This window comes from Alosa sapidissima, chromosome 9, assembly GCF_018492685.1.
Source record: "Alosa sapidissima isolate fAloSap1 chromosome 9, fAloSap1.pri, whole genome shotgun sequence".
In the NCBI taxonomy this organism is placed as follows: Eukaryota; Metazoa; Chordata; class Actinopteri; order Clupeiformes; family Clupeidae; genus Alosa; species Alosa sapidissima.
The window spans coordinates 31560751-31584018 of NC_055965.1; the positions used below are offsets into that span (position 1 = coordinate 31560751).

Consider the following 23268-nt stretch of genomic DNA (forward strand, 5'->3'; position numbering starts at 1 on the left):
TTTCAATAACTTGCGTGGCACCAAGAAAGGTCTGCCGCTGCTCTGAACCTTCTGTTAATGTGACATCATTCCTACTTGAAGCTGTACACATCCCTTTGTTTCTATTTTCTTTATTGATGTCACCCAAACTTCAACTTTCTGTATGCCCCTGAACTCACACAAATTGTAAATTGCAATGCGCCATTTAACCAGTGGTGTAGTCTAGTTAGTTAGTTGTAGTGGTGGGTATACTGTGAGCAACCCCAAATGTTATTAAATACGTATCCTTGCCTATTTTAAAAGGGTATACTGAGATGATGATGCTTTTTAAATGGGTTTACTGTGTAGTCCTGTGTATCACGTAGACTATACCATACCACGGTCATTTAACTGCCTTGGTATTTAAGTCAGAGGCCATTGCTTAGTATTTAACTGTAGCCTACACAAAGATGTAGACATTACAAGAATATTAATATCAGAATAATTATTGGTTGATACTAAATCAATATTGAATGTTTTTTTTTAATTTCTTTTGTGTGATATATCATTCAGAATGCTCCAACATGACTGGTCTTCAATCAGCCAAAGAGGACGCATCGTAACTCCTCTCCTAGTTACTCTCCATTGGCTCCCTACAGTAGACAGAATTAAATTTAAATCTCTCACTTTGGCCTATAGGACACTGACTGGATCTGCTCCTTGTTATTTTAATTCAATGATCAAGATATACATCCCCAACCGCCCACTGCGGTCTTCTGATGAACGTCTGTTGTGTCGGCCAGTCTTAGGTCAAATTCAAGACTCTTTTTCTCAGTGGTTCCATGTTGGTGGAATGAGTTGCCCAGTGCTCTTCGTTCTTGTGATAGTTTTTGGTCTTTTAAGCACTTCTTATACATTATAGGCTGTTGATTAATTTGACATTGTTTATTATTGATATTCTCCTTAATGTAGTCTTACCATGTTTTTGTTATTATATTATTGATTTAATGGGCATTATCATTTATTATTGCTTTCCCCCCTCATTTTCATTGTTTATTTCATTAGGCTATTGATTGATCCCTGTTTTAAGTATTATATTGTTTTGTATTTGTTAAGGGTAACCATAACCATCATCATCATAATGTGGTATTTACTTATGCACTTGAAACAAATAATAAAAATGTTTCTTTAAACGTAGTACCACTTTAAAAGGTGCCATGTGTAAGAATTGAGGTAAAAATATCCAAAAAAATGAGCTACACGCATCAAAAGAATGAGAAGAAATAAGGGTGATGGTGCCATTAAAAAAATGACAAGGTATAGTGCTGCAGAGATATCAACCTGAATTAGCATGCTAAATTACTAGCCACAGCCCGACAAGTGTCATAATACCAGTTTCGGCCATGGGAGGCGGTATGCGGGCAACATAAACGCCAGCTAAACTGCAATACACGTGTCTCGGTTGTTACTCTAGGGTAGACCAACTCACTGCCCCATCTTTTATGGAATGAATTGATTTTTTGGCAGACATTACACATGGCACCTTTAAACACATCACACACTGAACAGCAAAGTAGCTTCCTGATAATGTGTAAAATGTTTACAGAGTATCCTGATGTAGTAGGTCCATGTTCTCATATTTTTACAGCTGACATGAAGGCTGCAGTATTACATTTTTGATTTATAATGGAACACCCGATCTCTGGTGAAAGACTAGCAAGCATGTGGTAGAGGCATACGATTACAGACATATTGAGAGAGCCTATCAATGAGTTGTCACAGTTTTCAATTTAGACGTATTATTTTGAAATGATGTACGTCTACGGGAGGATTTACACATCACTGGCAAGACCTGATCAAATCATACCAATGCAAAATGCTTCTCCAGCAGTGCAATCGCAGGTAACAATGATACCTTAACGCATTTTCAGATACCGCTGTTCTGAGCATACTAAGCAAATTGGCCATTTGTAACTTTGAATCCCTCCTCACGTTAAGCTATGGTCCAATAATGTGTTCACTAAAACACAAGTAACGTTATTTGTTGGGCTGATTCATGAATGGGCATACCAAGGTTGTCAACCTAGCAGGCTAGGTGGCGTTTATTGCCATTCGCAAAACTAAGCAAGAGTTAACGTTAATGAAACTTAACATCGCCTTCTCCAGTGACAAAGTGTATTCAAATGAAGTTGCAACGATGATGGCGGCAATCACTGGTTACGTTATACCATTTGAAACAAGTAGGACTGTAAATGATGGTGACTATGGCTAATGTCACTTCGGATCAATATAGCAGAGCCCTTTTACTTTACCTATCAACTGGCTAATGCTAGCATGATGTAGCATGCTATGAGCTAATATACTTAGCATCTACGAAAGAACAGCACATATCTTTTTTCACAAAGAATTGGTCACAACTAACAACGATGTCTCTTACAAACAACTACACAATGTATGACTATCAATATGTATTTAGTCAGACTGTGATAAGATATAGCCTAATGATAATAACAGCAACACTTATTTAGGTTAGATTATGTGTCGAAATCAGGTGTCGTTAAAATAAGTGAGCGATGACGTGGTAGTGTCTGCAGCCTAGACGGTAAAACATAATGGACAAAGCGTCGTGTCTGCAGCCAGGCAGCTGTCAATCATAGGTGTAAACACGCCCTTTTTAGATTTGTTAATATAACATTAAAAAACAATATTTCAGCGAGAAAAGAAAAATTGTGTGTATTGAAGCATCTTGAAAACTATTTTTTCTAATAAAAAGTTGTTGATACAAAAATAGTTTTAGGTGAGAAAAGTGACACAGAAAGTTGGCTACTTGGCCATTGAAATACATGGGGATGGGCGGAGTTACACATTGTACTGCAGCCAGCCACCAGGGGGCTCTGGACTAACGCTCGCATCACTCTTAACAGACGGCACACTGTCCAGTTCTATATATACAGTCTATGGTATTTGTACAACACTCAACATGGTTCTTATAGATAACTAACCTCTCCACAATATCCCAACTTCTGTGCTGGGGTTGTATTACGGTTCTTCTCCCCTCATTGTACTTCTATGCAAATATAATTTAGTCAACATGGCTCATATTTCACCATAGTAATGTTGTTTTATAGCCTGGGTTTTCCCATGCTGCCTTACGCGCGCAATTTTATTCACGCTGCTAGGCAGCCTGGATTGCATAGAGCAAATTTTCGCCTCAGTTAGGGGACCAATCACAGAATGGAGGGAGGGCAGCAAGATGATGACACACCGAAGCCGTTATGAGCTACGTACTGACGCATTTGATAGACATTCGTAGCGCCCAATAAACGGCTCTGGGCATTCATAAACCACGTTTCAAATACGAGAAAATGAATGTCTAGTTCCCAGACCCCATCTCAATGAGATGAGGTCTGACGTTAGCCAGGCTAGTTGTTTTAACCAAATCACATTTAAATGAATTAAATCAAACAGTTTTTTGACAATTAATTAAATTTGTGAATTCAAATGTTTACCTCACCATTTTGACTTTGAACATAATCATCATCTCCTCTTTAATCTCTTTCAGTGTGTAATAATAACATATGCCGTTTAAGACTATACGTTACTGAAAAAGCTCTTCCACACTGGACACATTTATGAGGCTTCTCTCCAGTGTGACTTAACATATGGGTTTTAAGCTTTGAAGGGGCCGGAAATGCTTTTCCACACTGGACACATTTATGAAGACTCTTGTCAGTATGTTTAATTATGTGCCATCGATGGTTTTTGGATGTTCTGAATGCTTTTCCACAATGGCCACATTTATGAGGCTTCTCTCCCGTGTGTATTAGCAAATGATGTTGGAGAGTTTGGAGGTGTCTAAATGCTTCTCCACACTGGTTACATTCATGAGGCTTCTCTCCAGTGTGTATTACCATATGGCGTTTAAGACTAGACATTATTGAATACGTTTTTCCACACTGGACACATTTATGAGACTTTTCTTCAGTGTGAGTTAGCATATGGGTTTCCAGCTTTGAAGGGTGCGGAAAAGCTTTTCCACACTGAACACATCTATAAGGCTTCTCTTCAGTGTGTGTTAATATGTGGGTTTTAAGGGTTTCCATTTGTGTAAATACTTTCCCACACTGGCTACATTCATTAGGCTTATCTCCAATGTGTATTAACATGTGATCTTTAAGATTTGAACTTTTTGAAAAAGCTTTTCCACACTTGACACACTCATGAGGCTTCTCTCCAGTGTGTATTTGCATGTGCCTTTTAAGATTTGAAAATTGTGCAAAACCTTTTCCACACTGGACACATTTATAAGGCTTCTCTCCGGTATGTGTAAGCATGTGGCGTTGAAAATCTTGGGATGTTCTAAATGATTTTCCACATAGGCGACATTTATGACGTCTCTCTCCATTGTGTACAGACATGTGAAGTTTAAGGTAAATGGACATTGTAAAAGCTTTTCCACACTGGGTACATTTATGAGCCTTCTCTAAAGAATGTGTGAGCATGTGGCGTTGAAGATATTGCGATGTTCTAAAAGCTTTTCCACACTGGGAACATTTATAAGGCGTCTCCTCTGTGTGAATTAGCATGTGATTTTTAAGAGTTGCTGTATATGTAAAACCTCTTCCACACTGGGAACATTTATGAGGCTTCTCTCCAGTGTGTGTAAGCATATGGTGATTAACTAGTGAGGCTGTTGTAAATGCTTTTTTACGATGAGAGTATTTATGTGGCTTTTTGCGAGACTTCTTTTCATTCACCCCAACAGAGTGTGTTTGCTGGTGTTTCTCAAGTTCTCTCAGGGCCGTGAAACTCTTCCTGCAGACTGTACAGCGGTGCAGCTTTCCTTTGAGTCGCAGGTTGAGTTCATCATTCTGTCCATGGATCTTCTGTTGCGTTACATGTGTGTGTTCTGATACACCTGGAAGAGTTACCATAGAGACTTACAATTAAAATGACAAATAGATCAGCAATTAAATATTGATTAGGAAATATCTAACTTCAAATAGAATTCAAATGCAGAAGTATAATCACTAGTTACACTAGTGCAGGGGTGTCCAAACTACTGCCCGCGGGCCAACTGCGGCTCGCCATGCACTTTAATCCGGCCAGCCGAGCATTTATTAGTTTATCATAGATCCGGCCCGCCATGCACTTTAATCCGGCCTGCCGTGCATTTAATTAAGGGAAAGGCTATTTGCACCCCTGGTACAATTAGCAGTGTATGCTATTCGTACCCTGGTGCAATAAGAAGTGAATTCTATTCGTACCCCGGTGCACACAGCAATGTGTTCTATTACTACCTCATCTGGTACAAATATCAGTGTATGCTATTTGCACCCCTGTGCATTTAATCTGGCATATTGATCACACAATGTAATATTTTTTTTTTTAAAACAAGCAACATGTTTTTTTGTTGTTACATAACAGAGTGTGAATAGCTCAGCTGTGTAATAGACACTCTGAATAAGGTATGTTGTTTGCATCAATGTACAGTTAGAAGTGGATGCTATTCGTACCCTGGTGTTTATAGTACTGCATGCTATTTACACCCTGGTGCATGAACTAGCTAATTGTTGCAATCAAAATGTTTGAGAACCGATTTCTTGTTCAAATTGCGCGTCCTTTCTCCAGAGACGTTGGTACACTTGCACACTCACTCTGCCAAAATGCATCGCGTGGGAATTGAACCCCGGTCTCCCGCGTGCCAGCCATTGCCTGTGACCACTGCACTATCTGCTTCCACAAGGATAAGAGGTTTGCAAGTGAATGTCATTCACGAAATTTCTGTTAGCTAACAAACTGACGGTTGTATGTGTTCACTGAAGAAAGATTATGAAAATAAAACACAACTTTTCCATCTCAAATTTAATTTGAACAGATATATTAGTGCTGAAACCGTTCAGAATTCTTCACTTTCTGCTGACGAAAAAACGAATGTCGGCCATGTTTTTTGGGCATGCGAGCAACATGTTTTTGTTGTTATGTAACAGGGTGTGAATAGCCCAGTTGTGTGGCCAAGGCTATTCGTACCAGGGGTACGAATAGGGGTACGAATTGACACTCCGTTTAATTAATTAGGTTATCATAGGAAGCTCGCTATTTTTTTCCAGCATAAACAACGTTGTGATTAACTAGGCTACTGCAAACTGCTTTACACTCCTCTTAGAGAGCGTTTACCATGTCAATCTCAAAACAGCTTATTACATTGTTGATTTTTACCTTTCTCCAGTTCATCCAGCTGTTCTCTGAATCTGGTGATACCACTTTTAGCTCCATCAGCCTAGAAAATTGCCACATTTCATTTTCTGTTGGTCTTATTGCACTTTCTAACTTGGAGACAAGTTTTTAATAGGAAAATTACCAGAAATCTTAGTCACTTTTAAACATTGCTAGCAGGCGAGAAGCTAATGGTCTAATCAGATTCAATGATCTAAGCTAGACTGGAGCTAAAAGTGGTATTGCCCGACTCAGATAACGGCTGGATGAACTGGAGAAAGGTAAAAATCAATTCTTTAACTCAAGGGGAGGTGGAAAATGAGTGTAATTCCCCAAATGGTGGAATATCCCTTATATTAATGCAGCTTCAACCGCTTAACGTAGAAACTATGTTAGGTCTTACTTAGGACATGTGTGCTTTGTGTTTTTCATCTTTGTAACTTTTATACTTTTTAAACTATTGATTAAAAACAATTAAAAATGTCCCCATAGACTTAACATTGGAGATTATGACATCACAGTAGGGCCATTAAGCAATTAGAATCCTGTGCCAGGGGTTCAGGCCATCTGCAGCAACTGGCACTCTCAGGCTTTAAGCATACAATCTGGCTCTCTTAAGACTACAGATCCTGTTCCACTAGCAGTGAACTTTGTGTCGTTGGAATTGTCAGTGTGAACACCCCCGCAGACTCAAATTAGGTATTGTAAGTGCAGAAGTATGCGATGGCTTAGAAATAGTAGATAATCAGTGCAAATGTTAATTTGATATTTTATTATCTGTTTGTTATTTGAACTATGCAATAGCATAGAATACACACACACACACACAAACACATTGAACCATAGTGCTACTAAAAAGGTTAACAGTGCCACCAATGCAAACGCATGTATTCTTACCATGGCTTGTAGCAAAAGAAAATGCTGAAGAATGCAAAAAATTGCCCTTTCCAGCTGTTATATGATGCAGCACAGGTGTGGTTGATAAGAACACTGGTGATTCGGAGTCTGTTATTGTATGAAGGAAAATAGTGCCAGTCCTAGCCACCACCATGACAGGACATCAAAAAGACGACGTATGAAGATGGCCTTTGAGGACTTGACCAATGAATGATGGAACATGAAAGGGTATCCCCAGCTAAGGCCTATTCTAGGTCAATGGGTAAAATATAACTTCTAGGACATAATTCAATATATTTGGCAAACTTTTTCATTTTCAAGATATTAGGAATGTCTTATCCTGTTTCAAATATGTGAAGTAAAATATAGGCATTTTATTACATTCAAGTATCAGAGTTAATACCTTAATACCAGAGTTAATACCTCATTGAGATGGGGTCTGGGAACCACACATTCATTTTCTTGTATTTGAGACGTGGTTTACGAATGCCCATAGCTGTTTATTGGACGCTACGAATGTCTATCAAATGTATGTTACGTAGCTCATAACCGCTTTGGTGTAGTCATCTTGCTGTTGCCCCCCCCCCCCCCCCATTCTGTGATTGGTTCCTTCGTTGAGGTGAAAATCAGATCCATGGAATCCAGGCTGCCTAGCCGCATGGGAAATCCCAGGATAACTAAAGTATATTTTTTATTGTAAATGTTTATTTTGGTGTTCCCAAAACACCTGTAACTACATGCATTTATTCTGTGAATGGGACTTGGGACAATATTGGTACTTTACACACTAAATGTCCATATGTTATTTCCACAGATTTTTATGGTCCTACTAGCTACCCCACATACCATTTCAGTTGCATGAAAATGACAAAGATACAAATACACCTTGTTTTATCCTTATTATGGTCATGACCTTTTGTTTTGGACACTTCACATTTTGGGACAACATTAACAAAGGATTATATTTCTAGAGAAAATACTGAATGATGGCAGGTGTGTCACAATAAAGGACCGTCAATAGCACTTTTGAGACCGTCAATATCACTTTTTTGCATGTTTTATTTTCTGAAACTAGGGACTTCTATAAAACCAATGAGACTGTGGTACAAACTTTTAATGGTTGAATCGTACTGCGAACATGTATTTCATTCTACAAAGTTTGGTCAGGAATAATACTTTTTTTATGATATGAATGTCCAAACATGCCCTCCAAAATAAGACCTTTAGAGTGTAAACAATCAAGGGCAAAAAGACTATGAAAACAATAGAATTTAACAAACATTTTTACAGGTTTTAGTTATGAAACCTAAACATTGTGTAGACAAACTTTGAGGAAAATCGAGTCGGTGCTGCAACCATTTTCCTGGATTTTCTCTGATTTGACACGGAATGACACAGATATTCTCCTTTTAAAATGAGAATAGTTGAATAACCTAAGACTTCATCACAAGTAAACTTTTTTCCCCCCCAACATCTGGTGTATTTCTGCTTCAATATGAGCAAAACTATGGCCTACATTGCTTCCGTGTCATTACAAACCGTTAATCCGTACACCTCAGACGACACGTTTCATGCTGTCAAAATAGAGCTTTTTCCTCACAATTCTTTGGCCTCTTCATTTGGGGCCAGTGTGAACCACCATGCGCTTCTGAAGATTTGAGGAATGTTTATATGCTTTTTCACACTTAGTGTAGAACATGAGGCTTCTCTACAGTGTGTACACATGTACAGTTTAATATCTGTGGACCCGTCAAATGCTTTAGTATAAGTATAAGTATATAAACTCTTTTGATCCAGTGATGGAAATTTGGTCTCCGCATTTATCCCAATCCATGAATTAGTGAAACACACTCAGCACACAGTGAACACACCGTGAGGTGAAGCACATGCTAATCCCGACGCAGTGAGCTGCCTGCTACAGCGGCGCTTGGGGAGCAGTGAGGGGAGAGTTGACATTTGTGAAAAAGCTTTTCCGCATTGGACACATTTATAAGGCTTTTATCCAGTATGTGTAAGCATGTGGCGATTGAGATCTGTGGAGGTTAAATGCTTTTCCACACTGGGCACATTTATGAGGCTTCTATCTAATGTGTATGAGCATGTGTTTTTTAAGAGTTGAGAAGCGCGTAAAAGCTTTTCCACACTGGGCACATACATGAGGCTTCTCTCCAGTGTGTATTAGCATATGGGTTTTAAGATTTGAAATTTGTGCAAAAGGTTTTTCACACCGGTCACATTTATAAAGCTTTTCTCCAGTATGTGTAAGCATGTGGCGATTGAGATCTGTGGTCGTTATAAATGCTTTTCCACACCGAGCACATTTATGAGGCTTCTCTCCAGTGTGTATGAGCATGTGTTTTTTATGAGTTGAGTAGTGTGTAAAAGCTTTTTCACACTGGGTACATTTATGAGGCTTTTCTCTAGTGTGTATTAGCATGTGGGTTTTAAGATTTGAAATTTGTGCAAAAGCTTTTCCACACCTGACACATTTATAAAGCTTTTCTCCAGTATGTATAAGCATGTGGCGATTGAGATTTGTGGGGGTTATAAATGCTTTTCCACACTGAGCACATTTATGAGGCTTCTCTCCTGCGTGTGTGAGCATGTGTCTTTTAAGAGTGGAGAAGTGTGTAAAAGCTTTTTCACAGTGGGTACATTGATGAGGCCTTTCTCCAGTGTGTGTTAGCATGTGGGTTTTAAGAGATGAACACTGAGAAAAGGTTTTTCCACACTGGTCACATTTATGAAGCTTTTCTCCAGTATGTGTAAGCATGTGGCGATTGAGACCTGTGGAGGTTATAAATGCTTTTCCACACTGGGCACATTCATGAGGCCTTTCTCCAGTGTGTTTTAGCATGTGGGTTTTAAGAGATGAACTCTGAGAAAAGGTTTTTTCACACTGGACACATTTATGACGTTTCTCTCCTGTATGTATTAGCATGTGGTTTTTAAGAGCTGCTTTTTGTGTGAATGCTTTTCCACACTGGGTACATTTATGAGGCCTTTCTCCAGTGTGTTTTAGCATGTGGGTTTTAAGAGATGAACTATGAAAAAAGGTTTTTTCACACTGGACGCATTTATGACGTTTCTCTCCTGTATGTATTGGCATGTGGTTTTTAAGAGCTGCTTTTTGTGTGAATGCTTTTCCACACTGGCTACATTTATGAGGCGTTTCTCCAGTGTGTTTTAGCATGTGGGTTTTAAGAGATGAACTATGAAAAAAGGTTTTTTCACACTGGACGCATTTATGACGTTTCTCTCCTGTATGTATTGGCATGTGGTTTTTAAGAGCTGCTTTTTGTGTGAATGCTTTTCCACACTGGGTACATTTATGAGGCGTTTCTCCAGTGTGTTTTAGCATGTGGGTTTTAAGAGATGAACTATGAAAAAAGGTTTTTTCACACTGGACGCATTTATGACGTTTCTCTCCTGTATGTATTAGCATGTGGTTTTTAAGAGCTGCTTTTTGTGTGAATGCTTTTCCACACTGGTTACATGTATGGCTAAGCATGTAGCGGTTGACTAGTGAGGGTGTTGTGAATGCTTTTTCACAATGAGAATATTTATGTGGCTTTTTGCAAGACCGCTCTTGTTCGTTCACTCTAACTGAGTGTGTTTGCTGGTGTTTGTCAAGTTCTCTCAGGGCTGTGAAACTCTTCCTGCAGACTGTGCAGTGGTGCAGCCTTCCTTTGAGCTGCAGGTTGAGTTCATCATTCTGTCCATGGATCTTCTGTGCCATTACATGTGGATGTTCTGATACGCCTGGAAGAGTTACCATAGAGACTTAGAATGACGACAGATGTTCCACATTCTAGATTAGATACTGACGAGGAAATATCTAACTTCAAATAGAATTTAAATGCAGAAGTATAATCACTAGTTATGACTTAAACATTACAAGAAAGAGAGGGTCAGTGAACAGATAGGACATTTTACTTATGGGTCTGCATCATGGCCCAGTTGTTGAAAAGTAATCAAGTTTTGGGGGGTTTGATCACATCTGATTTGATCAAATTTTCGGCATGCGCTCAGGGTTGAAATTAATTGGACACCCCTCCAAAAAGAAGGATAATCCTGATTCCAGTAAAAGAGTGAAATCAGACTGGTTTTCTGGATGAATTTGGTCAAATAATATAACTTTTTTTTCCTGCCTAGATAGATTAACTAGATGAGCAATAGTGCCATCTATCCATATAGACTGCAATCCACCCATTGACTTGTATATAAAATTTAGCATCAAAAGGATTTTGAGGAGGAATATCTCTCTGGTATTTATATCTCTCAATGAGATTTATTTAAGAATAAGAGTGTGTAATTTCAATTAGTAAAAAAGTTCAATCTATATATTCATGTTTTTTGTCAATCCTCGTTGAGTTCCCGTTAATATCTGGTGCAAGACAGGAAATCATTTAAAGGAATCTAGTTACAGACTTCTAGTGACCGTACAAGATTCCTAGTTGTTGAAAAATCGCAGATATTTACTCAAACTAGTTTGATGGGAGCACTCTCTGACGACCGATCAGAAGAGCTGATCAGATGATGCAACATTCCAGACATAGTTTGCTGAATGTGACAAAAAAATGTATGGGCTTGAAATTGAGTAAAATCATTGACTGCACCTTTAATAAACATGCAAAAACAACACTAATATCTTATAGCCTTATACAGGGCCTAAAGCTGTTACTCCGTTACGTTAGAATTAACTTTCTTCTCTGAACAAGAACTGTATGCCTAAAATGCATGTCTGGTATAGTGCCACCATCTCGCAACAGCTGGATTGACTATTTCACTGGTCTTACCTCTTACCATTTCTAAAAGTTTCCTCAAACTCATTTCACAGTTGGTGTATGAACTTGCAGGTGTCCTGAATTTATATTATGATGGGATGGGGTGTATGGAAATCTAATGTGAAATATACATCCCATGCACGAAAACTCATGAAATTACACATCCCTCACAGTCACTCAGGGATAGAGATGTATAAAACTAGCAGAAACAAACAGCACACACATTAAGCGTTTGACAAATGCACCACATGAGTGAGTGCATTATTGGATTCCGAATAGTCATGTGCCGCTTGCGGCTATTTTTCCTTGTTGCACTTTTAACCCAACACAGACAAATTTCTATACAATCCCAGAGAAAATCAAAACAAAATTAAGCCAAAAAATCTTTTTAAACAATTTCTTTTCTATTTAGAATGTCATTTGGAGTTTGTTTTTAAATATGGAAAAAGATTCAATGAAAATTGTAAATCATAAAAACGTAAAAAGAAAAAGTAATGACCCAGATTAATGAGACACTTAAGCTCGATTAACCTGACAATAGCCAGATGAATGTCGTTCCGCTTAGCTCCGCCTAGCTTCACTCACATCCATCTGGGACCTCTTCCATTGAGAGTGATTTCTGCAACCGACTTTATGGTTCAGCCAATCAGGACGCAGGGCGGGAGTTTCATAGATGTGACATAGCGTAGAAGCGACTGTGAGACTGTTATTAGCGTCACGGGTTGGCTTCGATGTGAGTGGTTGAAGTAGCACGTCAATAGATGACGGACAAGTGGCTTATTCAATCATATGCAAGCATTTTTTGATTAGGCCCAGCCTTCTGAAGCATCACTTCAATGGATCGCTTCCAGATGGATGAGTGGAGCTAGGCGGAACGAAATTCATCTGGCTATTGTCAGGTTAAAGCTCGATAGCTTATAAAAGAAAATCATGAGGACAACAAAGAGGAGGTTAGAGTAGATTGTGGATTTATCCGGTTTCCATTACTGATCAGTTATAAACTGAGAGAGGTATCCGGTATCTGGTGATTTTTCCTATGGGAAAATAACATGGGGATTTTGAATTATCGCACCTGTTAAACTCTCGTGGGGATGTCTAAAGTCTGAGATGCATATGCCCGCCCCCCCCCCCCCCCCATTCTGTGATTGGTTCCTTCGTTGATGTGGAAATCAGATCAATGGAATCCAGGCTGCCTAACCGCATGGGAAATCCCAGGATAACTAAAACCTTTTTTTTTTTTTTTTATTGTAAATGTTTATTTTGGTGTTCCCAAAACACCTGTAACTACATGCATTTATTCTGTGAATGGGACTTGGGACAATATTGGTACTTTATACACTAAATGTCCATATGTTATTTCCACATAGATTTTTATGGTCCTACTAGCTACCCCACATACCATTTCAGTTGCATAAAAATTACAAAAATACAAATACACTTTGTTTTATCCTTATTATTGTTATGACCTTTTGTTTTGGAGACTTCACATTTTGGGACAACATTAACAAAGGATTATATTTCTAGAGAAAATACTGATTGATGGAAGGTGTGTCACAATAAAGGAGTTTTGAGACGGTCAAGATCACTTTTTTGCATGTTTTTTTTCTGAAACGAGGGACTTCTATAAAACCAATGAGACTGTGGTACAAACTTTTAATGGTTGAATCGTGCGAACATGTCTTTCATTCTACAAAGTTTGGTCAGGAATAATACTTTTTATGATATGAATGTCCAAACATGGCCTCCAAAATAAGACCTTGAGAGAGTGTAAACAATCAAGGGCAAAAAGACTGAAAACAATAGAATTTAAAACATTTTTACAGGTTTTAGTTATGAAACCTAAACATTTTGTAGACAAATTTTGAGGAAAATCGAGTCGGTGCTGCAACCATTTTACTGGATTTTCTCCGATTTGACACGGAATGACCCAGATATTCTCCTTCAAAATCAGATTGGTGAATAACCTAAGACTTCATCACAAGTAAACTTACAAGTAAACTTGTAACCCCCCCCCAAACATCTGGTGTATTTCTGCTTCAATTTGAGCAAAACTCTGGCCTACATTGCTTCCGTGTCATTACAAACCGTTAATCCGTACACCTCAGACGACACGTTTCATGCTGTCAAAATAGAGCTTTTTCCTCACAATTCTTTGGCCTCTTCATGTAGGACCAGTGTAAACCACCATGCGCTTTTGAAGGTTTGAGTAATGTTGATATGCTTTTTCACACCTAGAAGTATAAGTATATAAACTCTTTTGATCCCGTGAGGGAAATTTGGTCTCCGCATTTATCCCAATCTGTGAATTAGTGAAAAACACTCAGCACACAGTGAACACACCGTTAGGTGAAGCACACGCTAATCCCGACGCAGTGAACTGCCTGCTACAGCGGCACTTGGGGAGCAGTGAGGGGAGAGTTGACATTTGTGAAAAAGCTTTTCCGCATTGGACACACTTATAAGGCTTTTATCCAGTATGTGTAAGCATGTGGCAATTGAGATCTGTGGTCGTTATAAATGCTTTTCCACACTGGGCACATTTATGAGGCTTCTCTCTAATAGGGCTGCACAGTCCCGCCCACAGCCGATGCCGATGGACGTAAAAATCCAATGCAATTTCTCCATTAACAATTGCGGTATAAGCCATAAAAATTTAACTGCACATTGTAGACTTAAAACCAGCTACGGCTGTACTAAGTGATTGTATACAGTATGCTCATATAGACGCCAAGAGTTCATGGGGCACTAACCTCGTTTTGAGATAAATGGCGCAATCTCTTGAATAAGTACTTCATTACCCACAATCCTGAACAATCCGGCAATCCCACAGTGATGCCTCTGATTGGTGGAAAGGCCGTTATGGTCATAGTTTGAAACTTTCTCAGCAGAAATCATTGACAAAGATGGTATTTTACTGCCTATGGCGAAAATCTTAATGTGGTTTAAAACTTTCTTGACGAATATTGGTACTTGTATCAACAAGGATTGTGGTTTATACATCACACGAACTTAGTCAGGGCCAATACACTATCAAATATACCACTGTAAATGTTAGTTTAAACACTCAAACTTTTCAGGTAGCTGACAGGCTAACCTTTAGCATTTCCGACATAGTATGTCATTACATAATACAGCTAGCATTAGCCTACATGCTGCAACACGGGTATGAAATATGTTTTAGTCAGTGTCCAAAGGGGTGAAAGCCACTTTAAATCGGGTCACATTATTGACTGTTGAGTGTCATTGAGTGTCACTGTTTAGTGTAATTCACGGCAAATTAATAAACTGAATATGGTGGTCCAAGAGCAGACCATGCACCGGTCCATGCATCAGCCCTACTGAGCAGTACAGCATAGGATGACAGTCAAGTACAAAGCAATGTACCATGTTGCTAACGTTAACGTTAACCGCTTTCACACACACGATATAAAATACACGATGATAAATATAAAATTCAATATCAAAACACTATTATTTACACGATTACTCCTGAAATAACTGCTATTAACTGCACATTCACTATATAAAAATCACTGTTTAGAGGAAAGGGTTTGCGTGCAGTCACTGGTTGGAAGACGTTCAAATGGCAATATTCGCGCCGTTTCGTCCTTGCTTATATTCAGTGAGCCGTGGTGGTTTATGGGATGAGTAGTTTCTTCGCTCGGAAAGAAAATATGTACAGAGTCTTGTACCTTTGATTTTTTTGGATTTTCTCTTCGTTTTTTCACTCGAAATGATATGTTGTATGCTTATGAGTTATGCCATAGCTGCTTAGCCTAAGACATGCTGTAAAACTCTTTACATACGGATTTTTCCAAAACGTCAATGGGACAAATGAATGGGAATCTTACTTCTGGCACCTAACCACATTTTGGCTGTGGGCGGGACTGGGCAGCCCTATGTGTATGAGCATGTGTTTTTTAAGATTTGTGGAGCGTGTAAAAACCTTTCTACACTGTGCACATTCATGAGGCTTCTCTCCAGTGTGTATCAGCATGTGGGTTTTAAGATTTGAAATTTGTGCAAAAGATTTTCCACACCGGTCACATTTATAAAGCTTTTCTCCAGTATGTGTAAGCATGTGGCGATTGAGATCTGTGATGGTTATAAATGCTTTTCCACACTGGGCACATTTACGAGCCCTTTCTCCAGTGTGTTTTAGCATGTGGGTTTTAAGAGATGAACACTGAGAAAAGGTTTTTCCACACTGGTCACATTTATGAAGCTTTTCTCCAGTATGTGTAAGCATGTGGCGATTGAGATCTGTGGAGGTAATAAATGCTTTTCCACACTGGGCACATTTATGAGGCCTTTCTCCAGTGTGTTTTAGCATGTGGGTTTTAAGAGATGAACACTGAGAAAAGGTTTTTCCACACTGGTCACATTTATGAAGCTTTTCTCCAGTATGTGTAAGCATGTGGCGATTGAGATCTGTGGAGGTTATAAATGCTTTTCCACACTGGGCACATTTATGACGCCTTTCTCCGGTGTGTTTTAGCATGTGGGTTTTAAGAGATGAACTATGAAAAAAGTTTTTTTCACACTGGACGCATTTATGACGTTTCTCTCCTGTATGTATTAGCATGTGGTTTTTAAGAGCTGCTTTTTGTGTGAATGCTTTTCCACACTGGGCACATTTATGAGGCCTTTCTCCAGTGTGTTTTAGCATGTGGGTTTTAAGAGATGAACTATGAGAAAAGGTTTTTTCACACTGGACGCATTTATGACGTTTCTCTCCTGTATGTATTAGCATGTGGTTTTTAAGAGCTGCTTTTTGTGTGAATGCTTTTCCACACTGGTTACATGTATGGCTAAGCATGTAGCGGTTGACTATTGAGGGTGTTGTGAATGCTTTTTCACAATGAGAATATTTATGTGGCTTTTTGCAAGACCTCTCTTTTTCGTTCACTCTAACTGAGTGTGTTTGCTGGTGTTTGTCAAGTTCTCTCAGGGCTGTGAAACTCTTCCTGCAGACTGTGCAGTGGTGCAGCCTTCCTTTGAGCTGCAGGTTGAGTTCATCATTCTGTCCATGGATCTTCTGTGCCATTACATGTGGATGTTCTGATACGCCTGGAAGAGTTACCATAGAGACTTAGAATGACGATAGATGTTCCACATTCTAGATTAGATACTGACGAAGAAATATCTAACTTCAAATAGAATTTAAATGCAGAAGTATAATCACTAGTTATGACTTAAACATTACAAGAAAGAGAGGGTCAGTGAACAGATAGGACATTTTACTTATGGGTCTGCATCATGGCCCAGTTGTTGAAAAGTAATCAAGTTTTGGGGGGTTTGATCACATCTGATTCGATCAAATTTTCGGAATGCGCTCAGGGTTGAAATTAATTGGACACCCCTCCAAAAAGAAGGATAATCCTAATTCCAGTAAAAGAGTCAAATCAGACTGGTTTTCTGGATGAATTTGGTCAAATAATATAACTTTTTTTCCCTGCCCAGGTAGATTAACTAGATGAGCAATAGTGCCATCTATCCATATAGATCGCAATCCACCCATTGACTTGTATATAAACATTAGCATCAAAAAGATTTTGAGGAGGAATATCTCTGGTATTTATTTAAGAATAAGTGTGTATGATTTAAATTAGTAAAAAAGTTTAATCTATATATTCATGTTTTTTGCCAATCCTCGTTGAGTTCCCGTTGATATCTGGTGCAAGACAGGAAATAATTTAAAGGAATCTAGTTACAGACTTCTAGTGACCGTACAAGATTCCTAGTTGTTGAAAAATCGTAGATATTTACTCAAACTAGTTTGATGGGAGCACTCTCTGACGACCGAACAGAAGAGCTGATCAGATGATGCAACATTCCAGACATAGTTTGCTGAATGTGACAAAAAGAATGTATGGGCTTGAAATTAAGTAAAATCATTGACTGCACCTTTAATAAACATGCAAAAACAACACTAATATCTTATAGCCTTATACAGGGCCTAAAGCTGTTCTCCGTTACGTTAGAATTAACTTTCTTCTCTGAACAAGAACTGTATGCCTAAAATGCATGTCTGGTATAGTGCCACCATCTCGCAACAGCTGGATTGACTATTTCACTGATCTTACCGCTACCATTTCTAAAAGTTTCCTCAAACTCATTTCACAGTTGGTGTATGAACTTGCTGTTGTCCTGAATTTATATTATGATGGGATGGGGTGTATGGAAATGTAATGTGAAATCTACATCCCATACACGAAAACTCATGACATTACACATCCCTCACAGTCGCTCAGGGACAGATGTATAAAACTAGCAGAAACAAACAGCACACACATTAAGCGCTTGACAAACGCACCACATTGAGTGAGTGCATTATTGGATTCCGAATTGTCATGTGCCGCTTGCGGCTATATTTCCTTGTTGCACTTTTAACCCAAAACAAACACAAATTTCTATACAATCCCAGAGAAAATCAAAACAAAATTAAGTCAAAAACGTAATTAGTCATTTATTTTCTATTTAGAATGTCATTTGGAGTTTGTTTTTAAATACGGAAAAAGCTTCGATGAAAATGACACTTAAGCTTAATAGCTTAACTTATAAAAGAAAATCATGAGGACAACAAAGAGGAGGTTAGAGTAGATTGTGGATTTATCCGGTTCCCATTACTGATCAGTTATAAACTGAGATCGGTATCCGGTATCTGGCGATTTTTCCTATGGTAAAATACCATGTGGATTTTGAATTATCGCACCTGTTAAACTCTCGTGGGGATGTCTAAAGTCTGAAATGCATACGTTTTCCTGAACACACTTTTGTCCTCTGCCCTCGAGTGGATAATGTGATCTCCGGTACCTGAAGGCGGCACACTTACATTTTTGCTACCCCAGAGCTAACTTGCTAACTAACTTAATCACAGTATCCACTCGAAGGCAGAGGACAAATGTGTGTAGAGCAAAACGTTTGCATTTCCGATTTCTTCATGCCCGCGAGAGTTTAGCAAGTGTGATAATTCCCAATCCCGGCCCGCGATCTAATGTCAAAATAATAATGTAAATCGGCCCTTGAGAGTATTTTTTAATTGCGACAAACAACACTGACTAAAATAGAAGATAGATCCATGTATGGTGACAACTCATGTGTACTCTCCTTCACTAGTTGCTGGACATCTAGAACTTCGATTCAAGCCCAAATTCACTGCACAAAGTTTTCAGGAAATACTTGTATTAAACGCGAGAAACACCAAGACGTGCATTTGTTTGTAATGACGCGGAAGCTATGGAGGCCATAGTTTTGCACAAATTGAAGCAGAAATAGGCCTACACCAAATGTTGAAAAAACGTTCACGTGTTGAAGTCTTGGGTAGGCCATGTTATTCACCTATTCTGATTCTGAAGGAGAATATCCATCCAACACTGACGTGGCCCTCCAATCAGATGACGTTGGCAGCAGTGGCCCCCAGCTCATTTGAGTCTGAGACCCCTGCTCTAGAGTCACAAAACTCCGTGCAACACACCGATATATTTTACATCGCGGTTAAAAGACATTTACTTCAAAACAAGGTTAGTGCCCCTTGAATTTTCGCCCTCTATATGACCATATACAATCGCTTTGTACAGCCGTAGCTGGTTTTGAGTCTACCATGTGCAGTTACGTTTTTATGGCTTATACCCGAATTGTTAATGGAGAAATTGCATTGAATTCTTACTTCCGGAAACTCCTGTGGGCGGGACTGTGATGCTCTATTTAGCCGTGTGTGAGAGGACTTACTTTCCAGCAGATGTTCATGTTGTTCCTCCTCTTCCTCCTCCTCTTTCTTCACTTCAGTCTTCACTGTTGTCTGTAGCATTTCATTGTACGTAGACTCTGGTGACTCTGTGACGTCTGTTTCAGATTTACAGTCAAACTCTGCAAAGGGCTTTTCTTCTTCATCTGCACATGATATCATAAGACCATACTCCTCCTCTTTTATATCTTCCTCTTTCACGATCACTCTCAGGTCAACCTGGTGCGTTTCAGCACAGCTAGAACTAAATGGAAGTCCGAGATCCATGTTGCTAGTAATACAAAGATGAGCCCGTACACAGTTTTCAATTTCCTGTAGTCAGAGAAACAGAATAAAGACAAAATAGAAAGGCTAAGTTGGGTTTTCTTTCTTTTTTAATTAATAGAAAGCAACTTTCAATAAATGAATGGTTAACAAATGATGTGTGCTGCTAGCCAGGGAATACCCATATGAACCTTTGGTAAACTTGGGATTCACTCTGCAGGTCTGTCTGGCTAACTGTACAGTGTTTCCTATACATTGACTAATCTGTGGCGGGACGCCATGAAATCAAAACAGTCCTGCCACACATTAATGTTCTATGTTAAATTAAAGATAAGATAAAATCCTTTCATTGGGCTGTGCTTTTTACACACACAGCCTTTCCTTGCCCCGCCCCGCTCTTTCGTAACGAACCCGCTGCCCCTCCTCTGCATGTGCATTTAACAAAACATTAACGATTGTTGAAGGATTGTTGTTGCCACAGAAGCATTGCATAGAAGACGGCAGGCTAAATTGCTTAGTCTATACAACCACAGGTGGCACTGTGGTAACTCTATATAAAACATATTTATCTCAATAGTGCATTTTGCCCATGTTCAGGGTGGAAAATAAAAAAGAAAGATTTGCATGAGTCAAGTCAAATTGGTGTTTTTAAAAAGAAGGCATCATGGAGAATAAAGAAAAAAATATTTTTAAAAAATATTTGTATATTCCCACAAAGTGTTTGGGTGCTCTAAAAATGAGAACCAGACTTGAGAACCAGACAGATTTTTCAGACTTCTAAGGTCTGCTGTTCAGACCCTGAAGGAATTTATGTTCTGTTCATTGCTTTTTGTGAGAGTGTTTCTACTTATCTCAATAGGGAACATAAACCAAGAGCCTATGTTGAGTACAAATATGTCTTCTGAAGGCCTAAACAGAGCCCAGCCAAAAACTCCAATAAAGTTTTGATCAACTTTGAGGGACAACTGTGACCATGCAGGATCTTCTTTATTTATGTACCAGCAAGCAAAATTTGAGCCTCCTTCATGGTTTAGTTCTTGCGCTATGGGCTTGTGAACTTTGACAAAAAAAGAGGCCGAACAAAACCGACAACCCCCTCCCCCCGTAATAACTGGCTGTATCTTGGAAAGTATTTCTCTCACATAAAAGTAATTTTACTATTTGAGACCTAAGTGCGTGGGCCCTGGTTGAATTGACGTGGCTTTATTGAAAACAAAATTACTTTTGATACTAAATGATAGGCTATAAAAAATGTTTGTGTGTTTGTGTGTTGTGGGGGTTGGGGGGGATGCGGCCCTCCGGCCAATTTTCAAAACCCAATGTGGCCCTTGAGCCAAAAAGTTTACCCACCCCTGTTTTAAAGACACAAAATCAGCTAATTACAGAAAATATGTTATTCCTCCTGGCGTATCGCCCATATCTGGGTACACAGAACAGCTCGCATGCTGCATAGCCTATACGGCGTTTTGCGCCATTGCACACCGGCACATAGCTACAGCACCGCTGATGGAAAAACATTCTACGGGAAACACTGAAGCGAGGTTATTGGCTCAACCATAACTTCCAAGAGAAACTGCTGAAAGTTTGAATGCATGCAAGTTATTGCTGTGTTGAGATCACCGGTCCTTAGTTACCTGGGATGTTTGGCTAACTAGCTCTCGTCTACTGTTTGTGACAAAAACACATACCTTCCTCCGGCAAGTTCGCTGCTCCATCAACTTGATCTGCTGATTTGGTGTTTGTCTGATTAGACGTGGAACCGTGCTTGTCTTCGACTCCGCAACATGTCTTGAACCAACATCTATGAACGTTCGCGTTCCTGTAAACTTCGTGCTCGCGACTTGAGCCCCGTGATTCTAGCGAAAATAGAATATTCATACCGGATATCCGTGTTAGCAAAGGCAGTTAAAAGCATGCTAGTATTGTTTTCAAAATAAAAGTCCCCCTAACCCTATAACATAAACCTATGTGAAATAAATTATTTATTAGAAAATGATTGGTTAAATGTTTTCTCCAGACCAATAGTACAGCCTTTATTGATAAAATAATAATAATAAACATATATATACATATATATATATATATATATATATATATGGTTGCCTTGCTAAGTGCCTTGCTCAAGGGCACTTCAGCCGTGCCTGCTGGTCGGGGTTCGAACAGGCAACCCTCCGGTTACAAGTCCGAAGTGCTAACCAGTAGGCCATGGCTGCCCAAAATATATTCTTCCAATCCATTCTGCCCAGTTCAGTGCCCAGCCTACTCCATTCAAACTTAGCTATGTATACTGTATCATTGAGAAACCCACAATCAAACAATATCACAATATCAATCAATATCAATAAAAATTGCAGTTGTGTTGTTTTGGAGTAAAGACAAATCAAGTACAGTACCCTATTACAGTACTGAAATTACTTGGAAAACCAAAAACAAAATGTCTGCATGAAATCATGTATTGAACAATTTACAGCTCAAATAGCCTAGATGCATGCTTAGCATTTTGTCATTATCATTGAGTCTGCTTTCACAAACTCTTAGTCAGCTGTATATCCTCTGATTTTAAAGGGATACCAGGCAACGTTTTCGTGTTAATTACTCATCTTCGTAAGTCGGTTTATGGTTAAATGACTCATTAAAGGGTGAATGAAGACTCTCTCGCCCGCCCCTACTGCCTGTAGGAAGAATATCGCGCTTGCAAGTTCAGTGTATCGTACCCGCCGACCGAAGCAGGATCAGTTTACATCCTGCATCCACAGCACAGAGTCAGGCTAACAAAACGTGTTGTTGCAAACGTGTGTATAATGGCAGAGCCGGCGAAGAAGCAGCAAAAACCCTTGACGGAAGATGTAAAGAAAACGAAAAGAGCTTCAGACCGAGCGAGGGGGAGTTTCGTAGAGAAAAAGCATCAGGCTTGCCTGGTGTCCCTTTAATATTTACCAATATCTAGGCAATATTTGTTACATTTATTTAGAGGGCATGAAAATGCGCTCTACTGTTATCCGATTTCTTCTTATTTTTCTTCTATGTATTTGTGCGTTTAATTCAGCTTCAACCGTTAGACGTAGAAACTTCGTTCAAACTGTGTTGCGTAGGTCTTATCTAGGTGACTTCAGCTATGTACTTCAACTTTGTAACATTTATACTTTTTGAACTATTAATTAAAAACTACTAAAAATTTCCCCATAGACTTAACATTGGCGATTATGACATCACAGTAGAGCACTTAGAATCCTATGCCAAGTGTTCTGGCCACCTCCAGCAACTGTCTGTCTCAGGCTTTAAAGGTCCAGTATGTAGGAAATAATGGAAAATAAACTGTAACCATTCCAAAAATGATCACCATATGTTGTCAGAGAGTAAGGAAACACGATGAATTGAAGTAATGGCTTATTTGACAAC

General features: G+C 39.1%; 2 protein-coding genes across 2 annotated transcripts; both read right to left on the bottom strand.

Moving 5' to 3' along the window:
• Positions 1–3278: 3278 nt before the first annotated feature.
• On the bottom strand, positions 3279–21725 carry LOC121718891 (gastrula zinc finger protein XlCGF57.1-like). Its single transcript, XM_042104305.1, has 3 exons — positions 21558–21725; positions 19590–19917; positions 3279–4876 (listed from the first exon to the last, which is right to left on the bottom strand). The coding sequence occupies exons 1-3, from the start codon at positions 21582–21584 to the stop codon at positions 3507–3509; spliced, it is 1725 nt and encodes a 574-aa protein (XP_041960239.1). The 5' UTR covers positions 21585–21725; the 3' UTR covers positions 3279–3506.
• On the bottom strand, positions 8970–12450 carry LOC121718892 (zinc finger protein 99-like). The gene has a single exon (XM_042104306.1). The coding sequence runs from the start codon at positions 10847–10849 to the stop codon at positions 9152–9154; it is 1698 nt and encodes a 565-aa protein (XP_041960240.1). The 5' UTR covers positions 10850–12450; the 3' UTR covers positions 8970–9151.
• Positions 21726–23268: the final 1543 nt, after the last annotated feature.